General features: G+C 28.6%; 1 protein-coding gene across 1 annotated transcript; it reads right to left on the reverse strand.

The window, feature by feature from the left end:
* Window positions 1–4,542: 4,542 nt before the first annotated feature.
* On the reverse strand, window positions 4,543–14,742 carry LOC145829888 (2-amino-3-ketobutyrate coenzyme A ligase, mitochondrial-like). The gene is made up of 9 exons (XM_082937763.1): window positions 14,548–14,742; window positions 14,175–14,319; window positions 12,408–12,543; window positions 10,597–10,728; window positions 9,685–9,839; window positions 9,041–9,123; window positions 8,686–8,817; window positions 8,144–8,308; window positions 4,543–5,793 (listed from the first exon to the last, which is right to left on the reverse strand). Exons 1-9 carry the CDS (start codon window positions 14,705–14,707, stop codon window positions 5,645–5,647), a joined length of 1,257 nt encoding a protein of 418 aa, XP_082793889.1. The 5' UTR covers window positions 14,708–14,742; the 3' UTR covers window positions 4,543–5,644.
* Window positions 14,743–14,778: the final 36 nt, after the last annotated feature.

Raw genomic sequence — 14,778 nt, forward strand, 5'->3', positions numbered from 1 at the left:
GAAATGCTTGTTACAGGGATTTGTTGCTTTGGAACGTATAATTGGAGATTGGTGACTTTGGAATTGTTGAATATTTTGTTGTGAAAGTTTTAGTTTATTCAGTTTTTGCCTTGTATAAGTTTTATGTTTATGTTTATTTAATCACTGTAATTTGTTTTTTCTTTTTATGTTAGTGTCTTTCAGTTTAAGCGGCCTAGGTTTTAATGCCTAGGTCCTTCGTTGGACAATAAACTTAATAATAATAATAATAAACAACAATTTTTTCTTAAAATAAAAATAAAAGAATATTAATGCTAACATTGATATAAAAACGTTATATGGTAAGTAACCATGCAAGTAATCTAATATATAAAAAGTAGAAACAGCTTTTTGCATTTTAAAGTAGTATTTCATAACAAAAAATTGTTATAACTAATCCACTTAGAAAACTTGTTAAAACACCAGAAGTTTTTTTAACTGAAATTTAGCTAATTGGCAGAAGTTAATACCATTTCGTTTAAATTTAGAAGCCACAGAAAACATTTTTTATTGAAGGATAAAAAAAAGTGCTCAAAAAGTTTGGTCTAAGGACCTTGTGCACAAAGGAACCTATCGGTTATTGAGTCGTACACAACATGCTTATAAAACTTCTTACGAGCTATTACACATAATTTTTCATTATCTAATCAGTTAAATTTTTAGTAATAAAACAATCAATTAAACGAAAGAAAACTAAACAAAAATTAACTGAATTTTGTCTTTAAAAATGTACTTAAAAACTTGTCTCATAAATTGAAACTGTATAAATTTTAATTAACTTATAAAAGGAAACCAACAATACTAATAGCAAACATATGAATACTTGAATGATAGGTTACAACCTCTTTAAAGAAAGTAAAAGTTTAATGTGCTGAAATGTTTTTTACGTTAAATTTTATCAGTATTTTGTGCTAAGAGTGTAACTTTTCTATTAAATTTAATAATTCTACTTCAACAGTAAAAACAATTTTACATTTGAATAGATTAATAAACTATTGTATATTTTTTAATAGTTTTAAAGAAGTGAACTCTACCATAACTGAACGTTTATAAAGTTAACGTTCTACATTTTTAAAAACTTATTCCATGAGATCATATAAAAAACTACGAAAGAGGCTGAAAAAAAGCTACAAATGCAAACAAGTAGTAGTTCTTATATTATGACTGCATTCAAAAGGTTTGGAATCTGCATAGTTGATATATATAAACTTATTGTTAAACTTTTATTGCGTTACGCCGTTTCCCTGCAGAGCAGTTCATCAGACGCTAAAAAAAGCTGAAAACAAAAGTATACAGGGCGATGAATTGGAAAATAAAAATACACACATAATATATAAATGAAAATAATATTTACATTTGAAATATGAGTTTTAAATAATATGTGGTTTACAAAAGTTAAATTTTAAAGTTAAGTTAAATTAAAATGAAATATAGGTAAGTTTAGTTTAAATAATTTATTAACTATAGATTTTATATATTTAGAAAATTTATTTATTTATTTATTTACTAAGCATTTAATATATTAGGATTTTGAAAAAATGTAAATACTAAGATTTGTAGGGGATTTTTAGAAAACAGAAATGGTCTTTTTACGGGAATGTTGTAACTTTAAAACAAAATCTTTACACAATACAAACATAAATACAAAGTAACAATATAATTAAATAGAATGAAATAAACTAAATAAACTAAGTTAATGCGATAAAAAATAAACTAAAAGTATTCCTTAGGGTAATGAGGGCATTGCGTGACTAGTTCATTTCTTTTATTAAGTATTTTTCTCTGGTTAGCATTTGCTATAAACAGTCTTTCAAGGTTACATATCGAGCACATGAAGTTTGGTTTAAATCTGCTTTTTGTCTGTCGGAGAATTTTCCATTCAATAGTGGGTTTCTCGCCTTTTTCATATAATTTCCACATGTAGTTGGCGAGTTGTGTACAGTTGGCGGGTTTCTTCTTGTTTGGTTTTGGAAATGATACTCTATGTTCGTACAATCTGTTTTTGAATGCTCTTCGGGTGGATCCAATATATGACATTCTCTTATTTTTCTCAGATGAGACAATTGCTTCGTATATTACATTTTCTAATTTACATTTATTCATTACTGGACATTGCTCTCTGTTTCTGCAGTTGCATAGCTTCGGTTCTATTTGTGGTTTTTCTAGCAGTTTCTTATTATGTCCACTTATTAGTGCTTTAATGTTTGGGGAACAGCAGTATGATATCTTGGTGGAACTTCTATTGAAGATTTTGTGTAATTCTGTTGATTGTGGGAAGTGCTTGTCAAGCAGTTTTAAAAAGAGGTTTCCGAATTTGGTTTTCACTGATTCACAGAAAGGTGGGTTGTAAAATATACATTTTCTTTTTCTGTTTTTTGCTTTGTTGTTATTAATTGTTGGGTTATATTCGAGCTTATGATGGAAGTTGCTTTTGCTTAAAGCGTTTTGGTAGATTTGCTTCGCGTTATCAAATGATTCTTTGCTTTTTGTTAGTTTTGAAATTCTGTTTTCGATCATTTTTGGTATATTTTTCTTAATTGTTCTAGGATGGTTAGAATCTTTGTCAATATAGATGGTCTTTGCGTTTGGCTTTACATATGGGCAATAATCATCAGTTAGGAGGTTTAAATGTATGTCTAAGAAGTTGGTGGAGGTTTCACCTGCACTAATTGTAATGTCGAATCCTATGTCTGCTAGTTTTTTTGTAATTTTGTTTTTTATTTTGCAAATATTACTCTTATTTGTTTGATTGATAACGGCAAGTCCATCATCTCTGTAGAGTCCAATTGACTCAATGTTTATAATCGTAGACAGATGGTGTAATAGGTATAAACCTACAAGGTCACATATTTCGGCGCCGTGAAATGATCCCATAGGTACGTCGAAGTTGTCATTGGAGTTGGTTTTTTTCCACATATTATTATCGTAAAACATTACTGATTTGCATGTGTGTAAAATAGTCTCTATCTCAAACTCTGTGAACCTTGAATAAGAGTTGGAAAAGTTGATTGCATCTATTAAGTGCTTTCTTTTAATAGTTGGGTAGAAGTTCTTAATGTCAAAATTAACGAAGCATTTGTGGTTTTTGTTGTTGATTTTTTCGAACCAATCTATCACTTCTCCAGAGTTTTTCCATTGGCTAAGCATGGATTTTTTTCTTATGGTTGTTATGTGTTTTTGTAGGATGGTTCTTGACAGTTTGCCTAAGTGGGTTTTAGATGAATTAATTATTCTACAGTTGATATCGTGTGGAAAGTTCGCTTTATGGTCTTTGATAGAAAGGAATGCTTCATTGACTTCATATTTTGGAACTTTTTTGTTCTTTAAACTCATTTGTTTACTTAGGATTTGTGCTGCTTCGTTGTTAATGTCATTAATGGTATTTTCGTTGTCAATTGAATATTCGCTAGTTATGCTATTTTTCATTAGCTTCTTGTATTTATTTGCATTCATATAGTATAAGTTTGATGTTTTATCTGAAAAGACTATAATCATTTTCTTATTTAGTAGCTTTTTTATGTCTTTGTTTAGAGTCTTTTGGTACTTTGATCTAAATTTTGAGAACTTGAGGTTTCTGATGATTTCGTATAGGTCGTTTTCAAAGGCTTTGAGTTTGTCTGATTCAGGTGCTGATCTTCGGCTGTTGTAAATATTGGCAAATTCATCAGGTGGTTGGGTTGCTTCGTCTCTTAGTTGATATATATATATACAGATATGTTATTCTTAAAAGTCGTACATAAAATAATTCGGATGGACGGTGATTCAAATTCTTCTAATTCCGAATTATTTACATTTTTAATAAACACTTTTTTCAGTTTAAATTACCTTCATAGTAGTATTAGTTATATTTTCAAAGGCATTTTTTAAAATTAATTTTTTAGGTTTAGCTAGTACAATTTTTAAAAGTTATCAAAAATGGCTTTTTTTAAGTAACTATGAAATCTAATTTTTAGCATCAAAATTTTATTAATCAAACCACTATTATTTTATGAGTTCCAAATAACTTAATAGATGTCTTTAACGGTTTTCAAGTTGCTTTCAACCAGTTAATGTAAAAAGTTATTTACTTATTTGAAAAATTTTCTTGTACATATTGAGACTTTACTCAGAACTATAACTTATTTAACGAATAAAAACTTGAATAAAGATTGAAACTATAACTATTTTTAAGAAAAAACTAACAAACTTGAAATTAGTAGTATTTAGAATTTTTGATAAAATATTTTACTATTTTAGATTTCATATCGTTATGTGTATGTACTACAAAAATAAAAAGAAGCAATAATTGTAAATTTTGCAATAAATATAGACTTTGGTAGAAAATGGAAGGTAAAAACTTTCATTTATTAACATTGTCAACGTTTGTACTTTTAAAAGGTATACTTTGTATAAAATCTAGTTAAACAAAAAAAAAAAAAAAAGCTTTTATGATCTTGAAATTATAGTTTAAATAACATTAATAGATACTACTCTAAATAAAGTACAAAGCTTATAAATTAACATAAAAATCTTTGAACTTCTTTGATGAAACAATTACACCTAGGTTGTTGCAACGAAAAGTGAAATGATTTATCACACGCCTTACAATGGTCGACCAACGGAAAGCGCGCTAAAACTTCATTCTGTCCTCAGGCTATATACAGATTTCACTAATTCAACAAGTAAGCAAGTATTTTATTGAAAAAGAGTTTTTGTGACTGTATCTTATTTTTTAAACTGTATTGAAAACTTGAATGCGAATAAAAAAAAATTGTTCAAAAACACCATGATTTTGACGCTTTATTTCAATTGAAGTAACTTTAAAAAACTTAAAATACTTTCAAATTAAAATTAATTAAACTTTTTTCATAATTAAAAAAACTGATGTTACTAAGTTTGGTTAATTGTACTTCTTTAAATAATAAAGCTTAGGTTGTTGCAACAAAAGTTGAAACAAAATAAACTGTAACACGCCTATAATCTTCAACCAACGGAATTTGAATGAGCGCGCTAAAATTTCACTTTATTTTGACCCCAGGCTAAATGCAGGCTGGCATCAAACTAAATCTTAAAGTAGCAAAATAGTTTATTGGAAACGAACTTTTGTGATTGTATTTTATTTTTTTGAAACTTGACTGAACACTTGAATGTGAATAGAAAAAGAAAATTTCAATCGAAAACAACATGACTTAAACTTTTTTAGACACTTGATTTCAATTAACTAACTTGAAAATAATGAAAATACTTCCTAATAAAAATTATTCACTTTTTTTCTAGTAATAGCTGATTTTACCATGTTTGGATAATTTTATAAAACTGCATTACGACAAATTAAAGCAATGACTGCAAAAAAGTGTGTATTTTTGTATGGATTGTTGGTAGTTTGGACGTGCAGGAGTTATATGCGACAACATTAATCAAAGTAATAAAACATGATTCAAAAATAGTACGGTCAAAAAGTTCAAAAATGATAGTTCAGATTATAAAAAAATTGTTTGTGATTTTAAGCAATAAACTTGATCATGGAAAATATTAAAAACTTCTTAATGTAAGTAAAGTTGATTTATATCTTGAAATAAAACGCTTTTATAGCAAGATCGTTTGATTACAAAGTTATTGAAAATCAAACTTTTTAAACCATTCTTATTTATATGGCTCCGTGCTTTCTACCGACTTCAATGAAGCTGTCAACCGCATAATCGATATCCTCGATCGAGTGACTAGTCGATATCTGCACTCGGATCCTCGCTTTTCCGTGCGCCACCACCGGATAACTGAACGCAATCACGTATATGCCTGTGTGTGATAAAAATATTAGTTAGATAAGTACAGAATGTTTTTCAGAAATTGTATAGCTTTTGATTTGTACTTGTGAAGTTTATCAAAGAGAAAATCAATCCTTTTATGAATAAAAGCCATCAATTTTAATGAGTTTTCAGCTTTTCTTAATTAAGCAGTGTTGTAAAAACCAATTTTATTTATGGAAAATTTTATGTGAAGTATTGTACGTTTTAAAAGTTATAAATAAAAAAAAATAAAAAACTAAATTCTAACAAAGTTTTAAACTTGTACAAAGTGTTTAAAACATTATTAGACAGTCTTTATTGAAGAATAAAAATATACTTTTCGAAGTTGAAATAATATATTTTTAGGGTAGTAGAAAACTAAATATCATTTAGCAAGTTACAAGAAAAATAACTTAATTATAAAATTTTAATTTCATGGTTAAAATAGCTAAATCGAACTAAATTCAAATAAATAAAAAACAATTTTTTTTTTTAGTTTTGTATGTGCAGTGCTATAGTAATTGCGACATTTATCCGAAAAAATTAAAAACAAAGTAAGTTAGACGAAAAAGTAAAAAACGTAAAAGTTATTGCAATGTACAAACATGCTACAATCATATGATCAACCACAATTTTTTGGCGGTTAGATCAAATTTGAAAGTAAAGATGGAAATTTTTATCAAGTTTACCAAGAACTTTGTCTTATAAAAAATCATAACACAAAATTTACAACCTTGTTGTTACTTTATTAAGCTTAATGCACATAAATTTTTTTGTTGTTTTAATTTTTTAGTTGATGTTTATCTTAATTTATAGTTTTTATTATCAACACTTCATTTTACTATAAAAATATTTTTATTTATTTACTTTGAAAAAAGTATAAAATCTTAGATATGAAGTAAATTGCATTGTTGTAAAAAGCATGATGTTTTCTTTACACAACATAAAATGTTGTTTCCCTTTAAAACTAAGTAAGATTGAGTATAATAAACATTATTGTTTTTACTTTGAACTAACCTTCAAAATCTTTAAGCAAAGATTAAATTTACACAAAGTTATAGATAAAAATTAAAAATTATATGGTGTGTAGTAGATAAAATAATCACTAAAACAGCTTTAGCTAAATTTTTATTAGCTATCAAATATTAATAGAAATGCAGTTATAATCATAGATTTATCATTTTAATAAATAATTATTATTTGTAAGGTAATTATGACATTAAAATCATAAGTTTTTCCTTATTTACCTAAATCAACGCTTTGATATCTAAAATTCTTTATTTTAACTTTAGGTAAGAAAATAAATTTTGATAGTTTATAGAAAACTTTCGACAAACAAGTTAGTAAAAAATAAAACCATACTTTATTCACATCTAGTTCTTAGGTATGTATTCTATGTAAATTGTTTTGAATGAATTTACATAGTTCAACAAAACTGTATATTTATGCTAATTTTAAGTAAGTTTATTCTCTAACTTTTATAGACTAAAATTTTTACGAACAAATCATTCAAAACATTGTGGAAATAATAAAAATAAAATTTTCACAGCATTTTTGTGAATAATTGTTAGAATATAATAAAAACATAAACACTATTCAACTTGCTATAACTTTTGATACACCTAAAATCTTTCTCAGACAACTAATATTTTTGTAATAAACTTTTAAAAACTCATAAGAGTAGTTTCCAAAGTAAGGGGGCTTATAAAAATTACTAATTATAAAAATTAGGCTGATTAAATCTTTTTATATTATATAAAGTACATGTCAGACTTGCAGAAAGTGTAAAATTTTTCTATTCTTCTTTTTTTCACATCTCACATTCAACTTTTTACACCATTACATTAACTCTAATCCTAAAAAACTACCTATACAAAACTTGTAAACTTAAACTCCCAAACTATAGTCTTAAATTTTTTACTTTAACCATTTTAAATAAACTTTCAAATACAATTTTCATCTCCATATCTTACCACTTTTACCCACTTTTTAAATCTTAGTGCTTAAAATCACCAGCACTTAATCTATAATCATAATTCTAAATGTTTACCACTAACATCATCAAGACACACTTAACTTTAAGAGATCATGTTCAAAATTACCCTTGAAGACATATAGATTTACTTGAACAAAAACAGATGTTTTCAGAACTACAAACCAGTAAAAAGGATATAATGTGAAATAAAAAAAAATTATTAAACATTTTCATTCCAGGACTTTTCACTATAAAAAACAGCTCCTTAAAATGAATTCAATTCGAATATAGCTGACTCTATATCTAACAAGCAATTTATTCAAACTTTGTAACCATAAACGTTTGTCAGTCATAAACGATGAAACGTTTTAACAAGATAACAAACCTTTCTTGAGCAGGTCGTTGGAGACGTCGGTGGCCAGCTTGGCGTCCCCGAACATCACGGGGCAAATGGGGTGGTCGTCTCCGCTCAACCGGAACCCAACGCCGGTCATGCGTGACCGGAAATGGCGCGTTTTCATCATGATGTCCTCCACGAGCGTGGTGTCGCCTGCGTGGAAAAATTTTATATAAATACTAAATAAAAATAAAAATATAAATTTTATATAAACTTTCTCAAGAGACAAGTTCATACAGCTAAGATGGTGTGCGTTATCAGGTTTTCGGTGGAAGTGAAAATTATATATACACAAATGATGAAACTACGTAGAAATTAGCAAAACCAAGTTGATTTTATTCGTTTTCCACTTAGCTATACGGCTTATCTAAATTGTCTCAAAATGTTTTAACTAAATTAGGAAAACTTAATCAGTACAGTTCGATTCACACCTCATTGAGCGTTGCAAGGTTTTTTGTTAACCCACTATAAACTCACAGCATTATTCAACCAATTCAAGCGTTTATTTATCAACTTATAATCAATCGAACCTGACGAAAGTAGCGAGAATGCCTGGCTGGCGCAAGCGACCACCGGTGGCGGCAGTGAGTTGCTGAAGAGGTACGGACGCGATCGGTTTCTCAACAGGTCGATGATCGGCTTAGATGCTGCAGTGTACCCGCCTGTAAGGGTGAAATTAATTTGGAAAATGCACAATGAATTAAATTTATCCTTTTAAGTGTTTGTTGAGTTATTTTTTTTTTCAATTTAAATTAGCTAACAAAGGCAAAAGCCAGTGTACAAAATTACCTAATCAGGTTGTTTATTTTTAGAAGTTTATAGATTTATAAAAACTAACAACACATAAGTAAGAATAATTAATTAAAATTAAATGTATTTACTCACCAGCAGCGCCACCCAATGCTTTACCGAGAGTAGAATTCACAATTGCAACCCGGTCCATCACTCCAAACAATTCGTCAGTACCTCTGTCGTATATTAATACTGTAAACTTACAGAAATTATACAAAAAGTTTGGCGTAACTCTACCGATGTTTAACGTCAGAATTAGCCTGAAACAGTCGTAGTTTATGAGAATCTTGAAAAAAAAAATAGTATGATCAAAAACTGCAAATTTTTAAATATTAAAAAGATCATAATCATATCAAAAGAACTTAAGATATAGTCAGAAAATATAATTTTCCGGAAAAAGATATTGATATTAAAGTCATAAAAGCTAGTCTAAGACTAAAAAAAAAGAAATGAACACTAGCTTCAGTTTTGCCAAAACACTTACAAGATTAAAGTTCTCAGATAACCTCAAAAAGTTTAAAAATAAGCTGACTTAGCCTGAGTTTTTCAAAAACTTTATAACAGCCTAAAATACCCTGATACATAATTACTTGATCCAAAAACTTTAAAATTTCAATACATGATCAATCGAGCTATTTACACGATATATTGATATTCAACACTCTTCATACTCACGTTACTATTTACCGTCACTTATCAGACTTTTACCTACAAATATCAAAAAAAAAATTTAAAACCTGCCGGTAGCTCCCAAGAAGCCGGTGGCGTGGCACTCGTCGATGAACACCAGCGCGTCGTACTTGTCGGCCAGGTTGCAAATATCGAGCAGCGGGGCGACGTCCCCGTCCATGCTGAACACACCGTCCGTCACTATCAGCCGGTTCCTGCACCGCTGTTTGCGTTTAGGTTTGTTAGTACAGTGCTTGTTCACTTATCCGGACTTCACTTATCCGTACAAGTAAAAAAATTTAGGTTTATTAGTACAATGCTTATTCACTTATCCGTACTTCACTTATCCGGACGCTAACTTATTCGGACAAGTAAAAGAATTTAGGTTTATTAGTACAGTGCTTATTCACTTATCCGTCCGTCACTATCAGCCGGTTCCTGCATCGCTGTTTGTTCAAGTTGATAGTTGGTATTTCATTACGATGCTGCTCGAATATGATGTAATATAACTGGTCGTAAAAATGTGTTCAATTTAATTTTGAGCACCTTTACAAAGACACTTACAGGACTTTTTGATAAAATGGTAATTTGTGCAGTATTTTGGGTTTGGAAGAATAAGACTTTAAAGTCCAAAACTATGAAAATAATAGCTAGAATAGCAAATCTGCCCATTAATTCTGATACCTGAGTTTTAGTCAGTGCCTAGTCGTTGATATTAGTTTTAATTTAAAAGTGAAGCTTATGTAAACGTAAACCAGCAAATGTGTAAAACAGATCAATTAATACTAAACAAAAATAAATACGAACACAGTTAAAAATTCTGAAGTAAATGTTACCTCTGAATAGTAATGAGCTAAGAAATAACTACCAAGTTAGAACAACAAAATTTTTAAATTTAAAATTAAAAGAACAACAACTAGTAAAAACATTAAAAGCTTCCATGAAACACATACAACTTTTATAATTAACAAACATGCAACCTGGGCATCCTGCAACTTCAGTTCGAGGTCGTTGAGGTCGAGGTGCTTGTAACGGTACTTGTTCGCCTTGCACAACCTGATTCCGTCGATTATCGACGCGTGGTTCAGCTCGTCCGACAGCACCGCGTCTTCCTGTGACGTAACAATTATGACGTAACACTTTTTTTTACTTTAATCTATTACTAGTATAAAAACTTAATTTATATTACTAAACACAATTGTTTAAAATAGTTGAGCACCAAGTAAAAACACTATAACCAGAAGATTTATAATAAAACGAATGCACTGTTGTGTTTTATTAAAATTTAAAATGAAATTAAAATTCAAACAAAACAGCCAAGTTGTTGAACTAAACTTTATGTTAAAACTGCATTTTTTTATGAATTTTATTTATTATGACATATATAATCTACTCAAAACAAAATAATAAAGATTCTTAAAATTTTTTTAGAGATTCAGCAAAAGGTTTTAAGCATTTATTTTTACAAATACTGACTGATTTTAATAACTATATCTTTATTTAGAAATAAATTCACATCTCAGTTTGATCTTAAAAAGTTTTCTCAATTTTTTTTATAAACAATTTTCAAGCATTTGAACTGATAAAAACTGAGATTCTCAAACTTTTAAATAAAAAAACTGATTTAGCCTGACGTTTTTCAATTTTTTTCAATAAAACTGATTTAGCTTGACTTAGCCTGACGCATACGAACCCTGAAGGTTATTAATTATTAATGCGTATAATAATAAGAATTAAGACGTAAAAGTTTTTTTTTTCCATGCCAATACTAACTTGAATACCTTGGCTTGCCATCATCAATGTCATGAAACTAGGTATGTGTGTACATTTTTATAAAACGTGTTATTGATTTAAATCACTTTATAGACATAAATAACTTCTATATGACTAAATATTGACTTTTAAGGTAAAAGTACATGTGGTTCTTAAAAAAACCTAAATCAATTTTTTAACTTGTAACTCGGACAATATTACTTTTTAAAAATGAAAAAAAAAAGCTTTAGAAAAATTTACTTCGAACACATTCACAACTAAAAATAAGCTAGTTTACCATAACCTTATTTCATAACACGTTTGCTATCGTACATACTTTTTTCTTTCTTAAATAAAATTACTCTAAAATGTTATGGCTTGCAAAAAATTTTATATTTTGTTAAATTCATCCCATTTATCATATAGGGCTACCAATTCAGGGCTGCCACAGATCAGGCTGAAACTTTTATCCTGACTTTTCTAAATCGAATTCCTAATTATAGGTGACTCAAAAGCACATAACCAAAGACTTAAAAGATTTTAATTTATACCAATAGTTCGACTAGTCTCTGAAAAAAAAAAAATTTGCTTGCAAATGTTTTTACAAAGTAACTTTAGCAATATGCAGTTTTTAGAAATAACAGGAAAGTTTTTTAAAATAACAGGAAAGTCAAAAAGTTTTCCTATTAAGAGTATATCAAACTTTTTGACTTTCCTGTTATTTTTTTCAAAATTCCCACTTTTTCCTGACTTTTGTCATTTTTTAGTTTTTACTGACTTTGTGGCAACCCTGCCAATTCTTGCATAAAGCTTTTACATAAGAGCCGGTGATAACTTTTAAATAAAGTAATTCTTATACCCAAAAATGGTATTTAACTTCAATAATTTTTAATACAAATAAATAAATAATCGACATAATCCTTTTACCATGAAATCAGTGACTAATAAAGCATATCATGTGCCTGTTGTACACTTTTATACAAACTATAAACTTAAAAAAAACCAAACTTGATGAAAACGACAAAAAATGACCACATACTTTGGTGAGGATGGTTTCAAACAGGCCGGCGTTGGCGTCGAAACAGCTCGCGTACAAGATGGCGTCCTCGCGCCTGTGAAAGTCAGCTATCTGCTTCTCCAAGTCCTTGTGGATGGACTGAGTTCCGCATATGAACCTAATTGTCAAAAGTAATTGTTAAGTAAATTGTTTAGGTTGAGTGTTATTTTGAAACTATGCAATTTTTATCAATTGTTCAGTACATGGATTAGATGTTATGTTTTGTAAAAGTGTTAAACAAGTCTAAAACGGCTATTTAGTTTTATGATTTTTGTTTGCATGTAATCTACTCTAGCTGTTTGTTCATATATGTTAAAAATATATTTGTTTTTCAAAAATGTTTGAACAAAACTTCTTCTTTAGAATTTTCACTACAAAAAAAACAAAAAACTTCAAAAAAACGTTAAAGAATATTATTTTTACTAAATACTATTAAGAAATATTTCATAATTAAATGCTAAACTAACATTTTATCGTTCAATATTCAAACATTTAAATTTTATCTAAAATAGAAACTTTTTGTTACTAATATCATGTATAGATTGAAAATTACTAAAATAATTATTCAATGCAAAACTTACAACAAATACATAGCTGTATTTGTTCTAAACTGATTAAAACTATAGATAATCCAGTTAAACAAGTTAACTAAAATTAACTGGCTTTTCTTTAACAAACCACAATTCCAAAACAAACCACCATGCAAAAAACACTTAAAATAGCTAAATCTACAAACTAAGACATATAAAATTTGTAAACAATTAGTACTATGAAAGCAAAACCAAAAAAAAAGCAAATTTTACAAAAAACTTAATTAAAGAAGTTCTTATATACAACTAGTATATATGATATTTTTACTAATAGACTGCAAAAATATAAGTTATCATAAGTTTATTGGCTAAAAATTTTAAGATTAAAAAATGCTTGAAAAAAATAATTAAAATGCTTGAATTATGTAAATGTTATTGTTGACGTCAAAGAAAAACAGCTTGTTAGTGGATGCATTTATCTAAATTAAAGAAAAAATTTAGTTAAACAAGGTTGAAAAGAACTAAGTTAGTAGAAAAGCAGAAAACTGAACTAAAGTTAGCAAAACTAAAGCGCAATAAAAATCAAACGCATTTTTAAACCGTATACTTTGTTAGGGTTCTCTTGTCATCTGAGTTCCGTTCCTGAATATTGAAGTGGTTTCAAGTACAAAACAAATACTATTTAACTCTGTTAGACTGCGACTAAATATTAGAAATAATCTGGTTAAATAACACAATCATTAAAAAATATATTTAGTACCTTGGTAAATAAATTATTAAAATGAATATTATTGTTTAAAATATTACTACTGTTAAAGCCATAAATCATTATCTAATATACTTAATTAATTAACATATTAAATAAAAATATTAACAAATCACTTAACATTATTTTATTAGATAAGAAATTATTATTTCATTTCTAAGACAAGTTAGGAAGTATTAAAACAAATTTATACTTAACTATTAAAATTTCATAGAAATAACATATAATATACCTAACTGTCATTAGATATACTTACACCTAGGCTAATTTTAAAGTAAACTAGTAAATATTTTCATATCAAGATTTGAAGTTTTATAAACGTAGTTACACAATAGAAATATAAGGCGCTTTACAAATACTTCATACCCACAATAAACAATCAACATTTATACACGTATAGCCACCAGATAGTTAATATAGCCACCACCGAATACATAAAATCTCTGAATGTACCTGACCGAGCTCAAACCCGCCCCGTACCGCCGCAACGCGTCCACTCCGGCCTGGACCACGTCGGGGTGGCTGGACAGGCCCAGGTAGTTGTTGGCGCAGAAGTTCATTATGTCCGTCTGCCGCCCGCTCACCTGAATGTGGGGTCCTGCGAAAGTAATGTTTTGAAGAGTTTCAATGTTTACATGAATTTAGTTAACTTTCATTGGGAGTGTCGAATTAATGTTTTAAATAAAACATGAAGAAACACTTTGTTACAATAAAATTGAAAAACTCGCCTTAAAAATAAAATAGTACAACTCTTTTTACAAAAAATATAATATCAACAAAGTAATTTTCAGATACTACTTGCTTGTAGAACTAGTTTTTTGCTCACCTTGTTTAGTGGTGATGACCCGTTCGTGTTTCCACAATCCCGATTGGCTGATATCCTCCAATTGGCTCTCAACATTCTTCAGCAGCTTTGGGAGCGCTGAAGAGTATCTGCAGTTGCTGCCATGAAAACCTGCAACTTTCGTGAGACTAGTGCGGAACATGTTTGAATTTTATACTACTAAAAAGTAATAATGTTGAAGATTATATGAAGCTAAGTTTTAATTTTGGAGAT

This window comes from Thalia democratica, chromosome 2 (assembly GCF_965202585.1).
Source record: "Thalia democratica chromosome 2, ktThaDemo2.hap1.1, whole genome shotgun sequence".
NCBI lineage: Eukaryota > Metazoa > Chordata > Thaliacea > Salpida > Salpidae > Thalia > Thalia democratica.

Bases quoted from the DNA above. Each gene is read 5' to 3' on its own strand.
- LOC145829888 (XM_082937763.1), bottom strand. From the start codon at position 14,707: ATGTTCCGCACTAGTCTCACGAAAGTTGCAGGTTTTCATGGCAGCAAC. The intron at 14,320-14,547 runs GTGAGCAAAAAA...TTACTTTCGCAG, and splicing joins GGTCATCACCACTAAACAAG to GACCCCACATTCAGGTGAGC. The intron at 12,544-14,174 runs GTACATTCAGAG...TTTGACAATTAG, and splicing joins GCGGGTTTGAGCTCGGTCAG to GTTCATATGCGGAACTCAGT.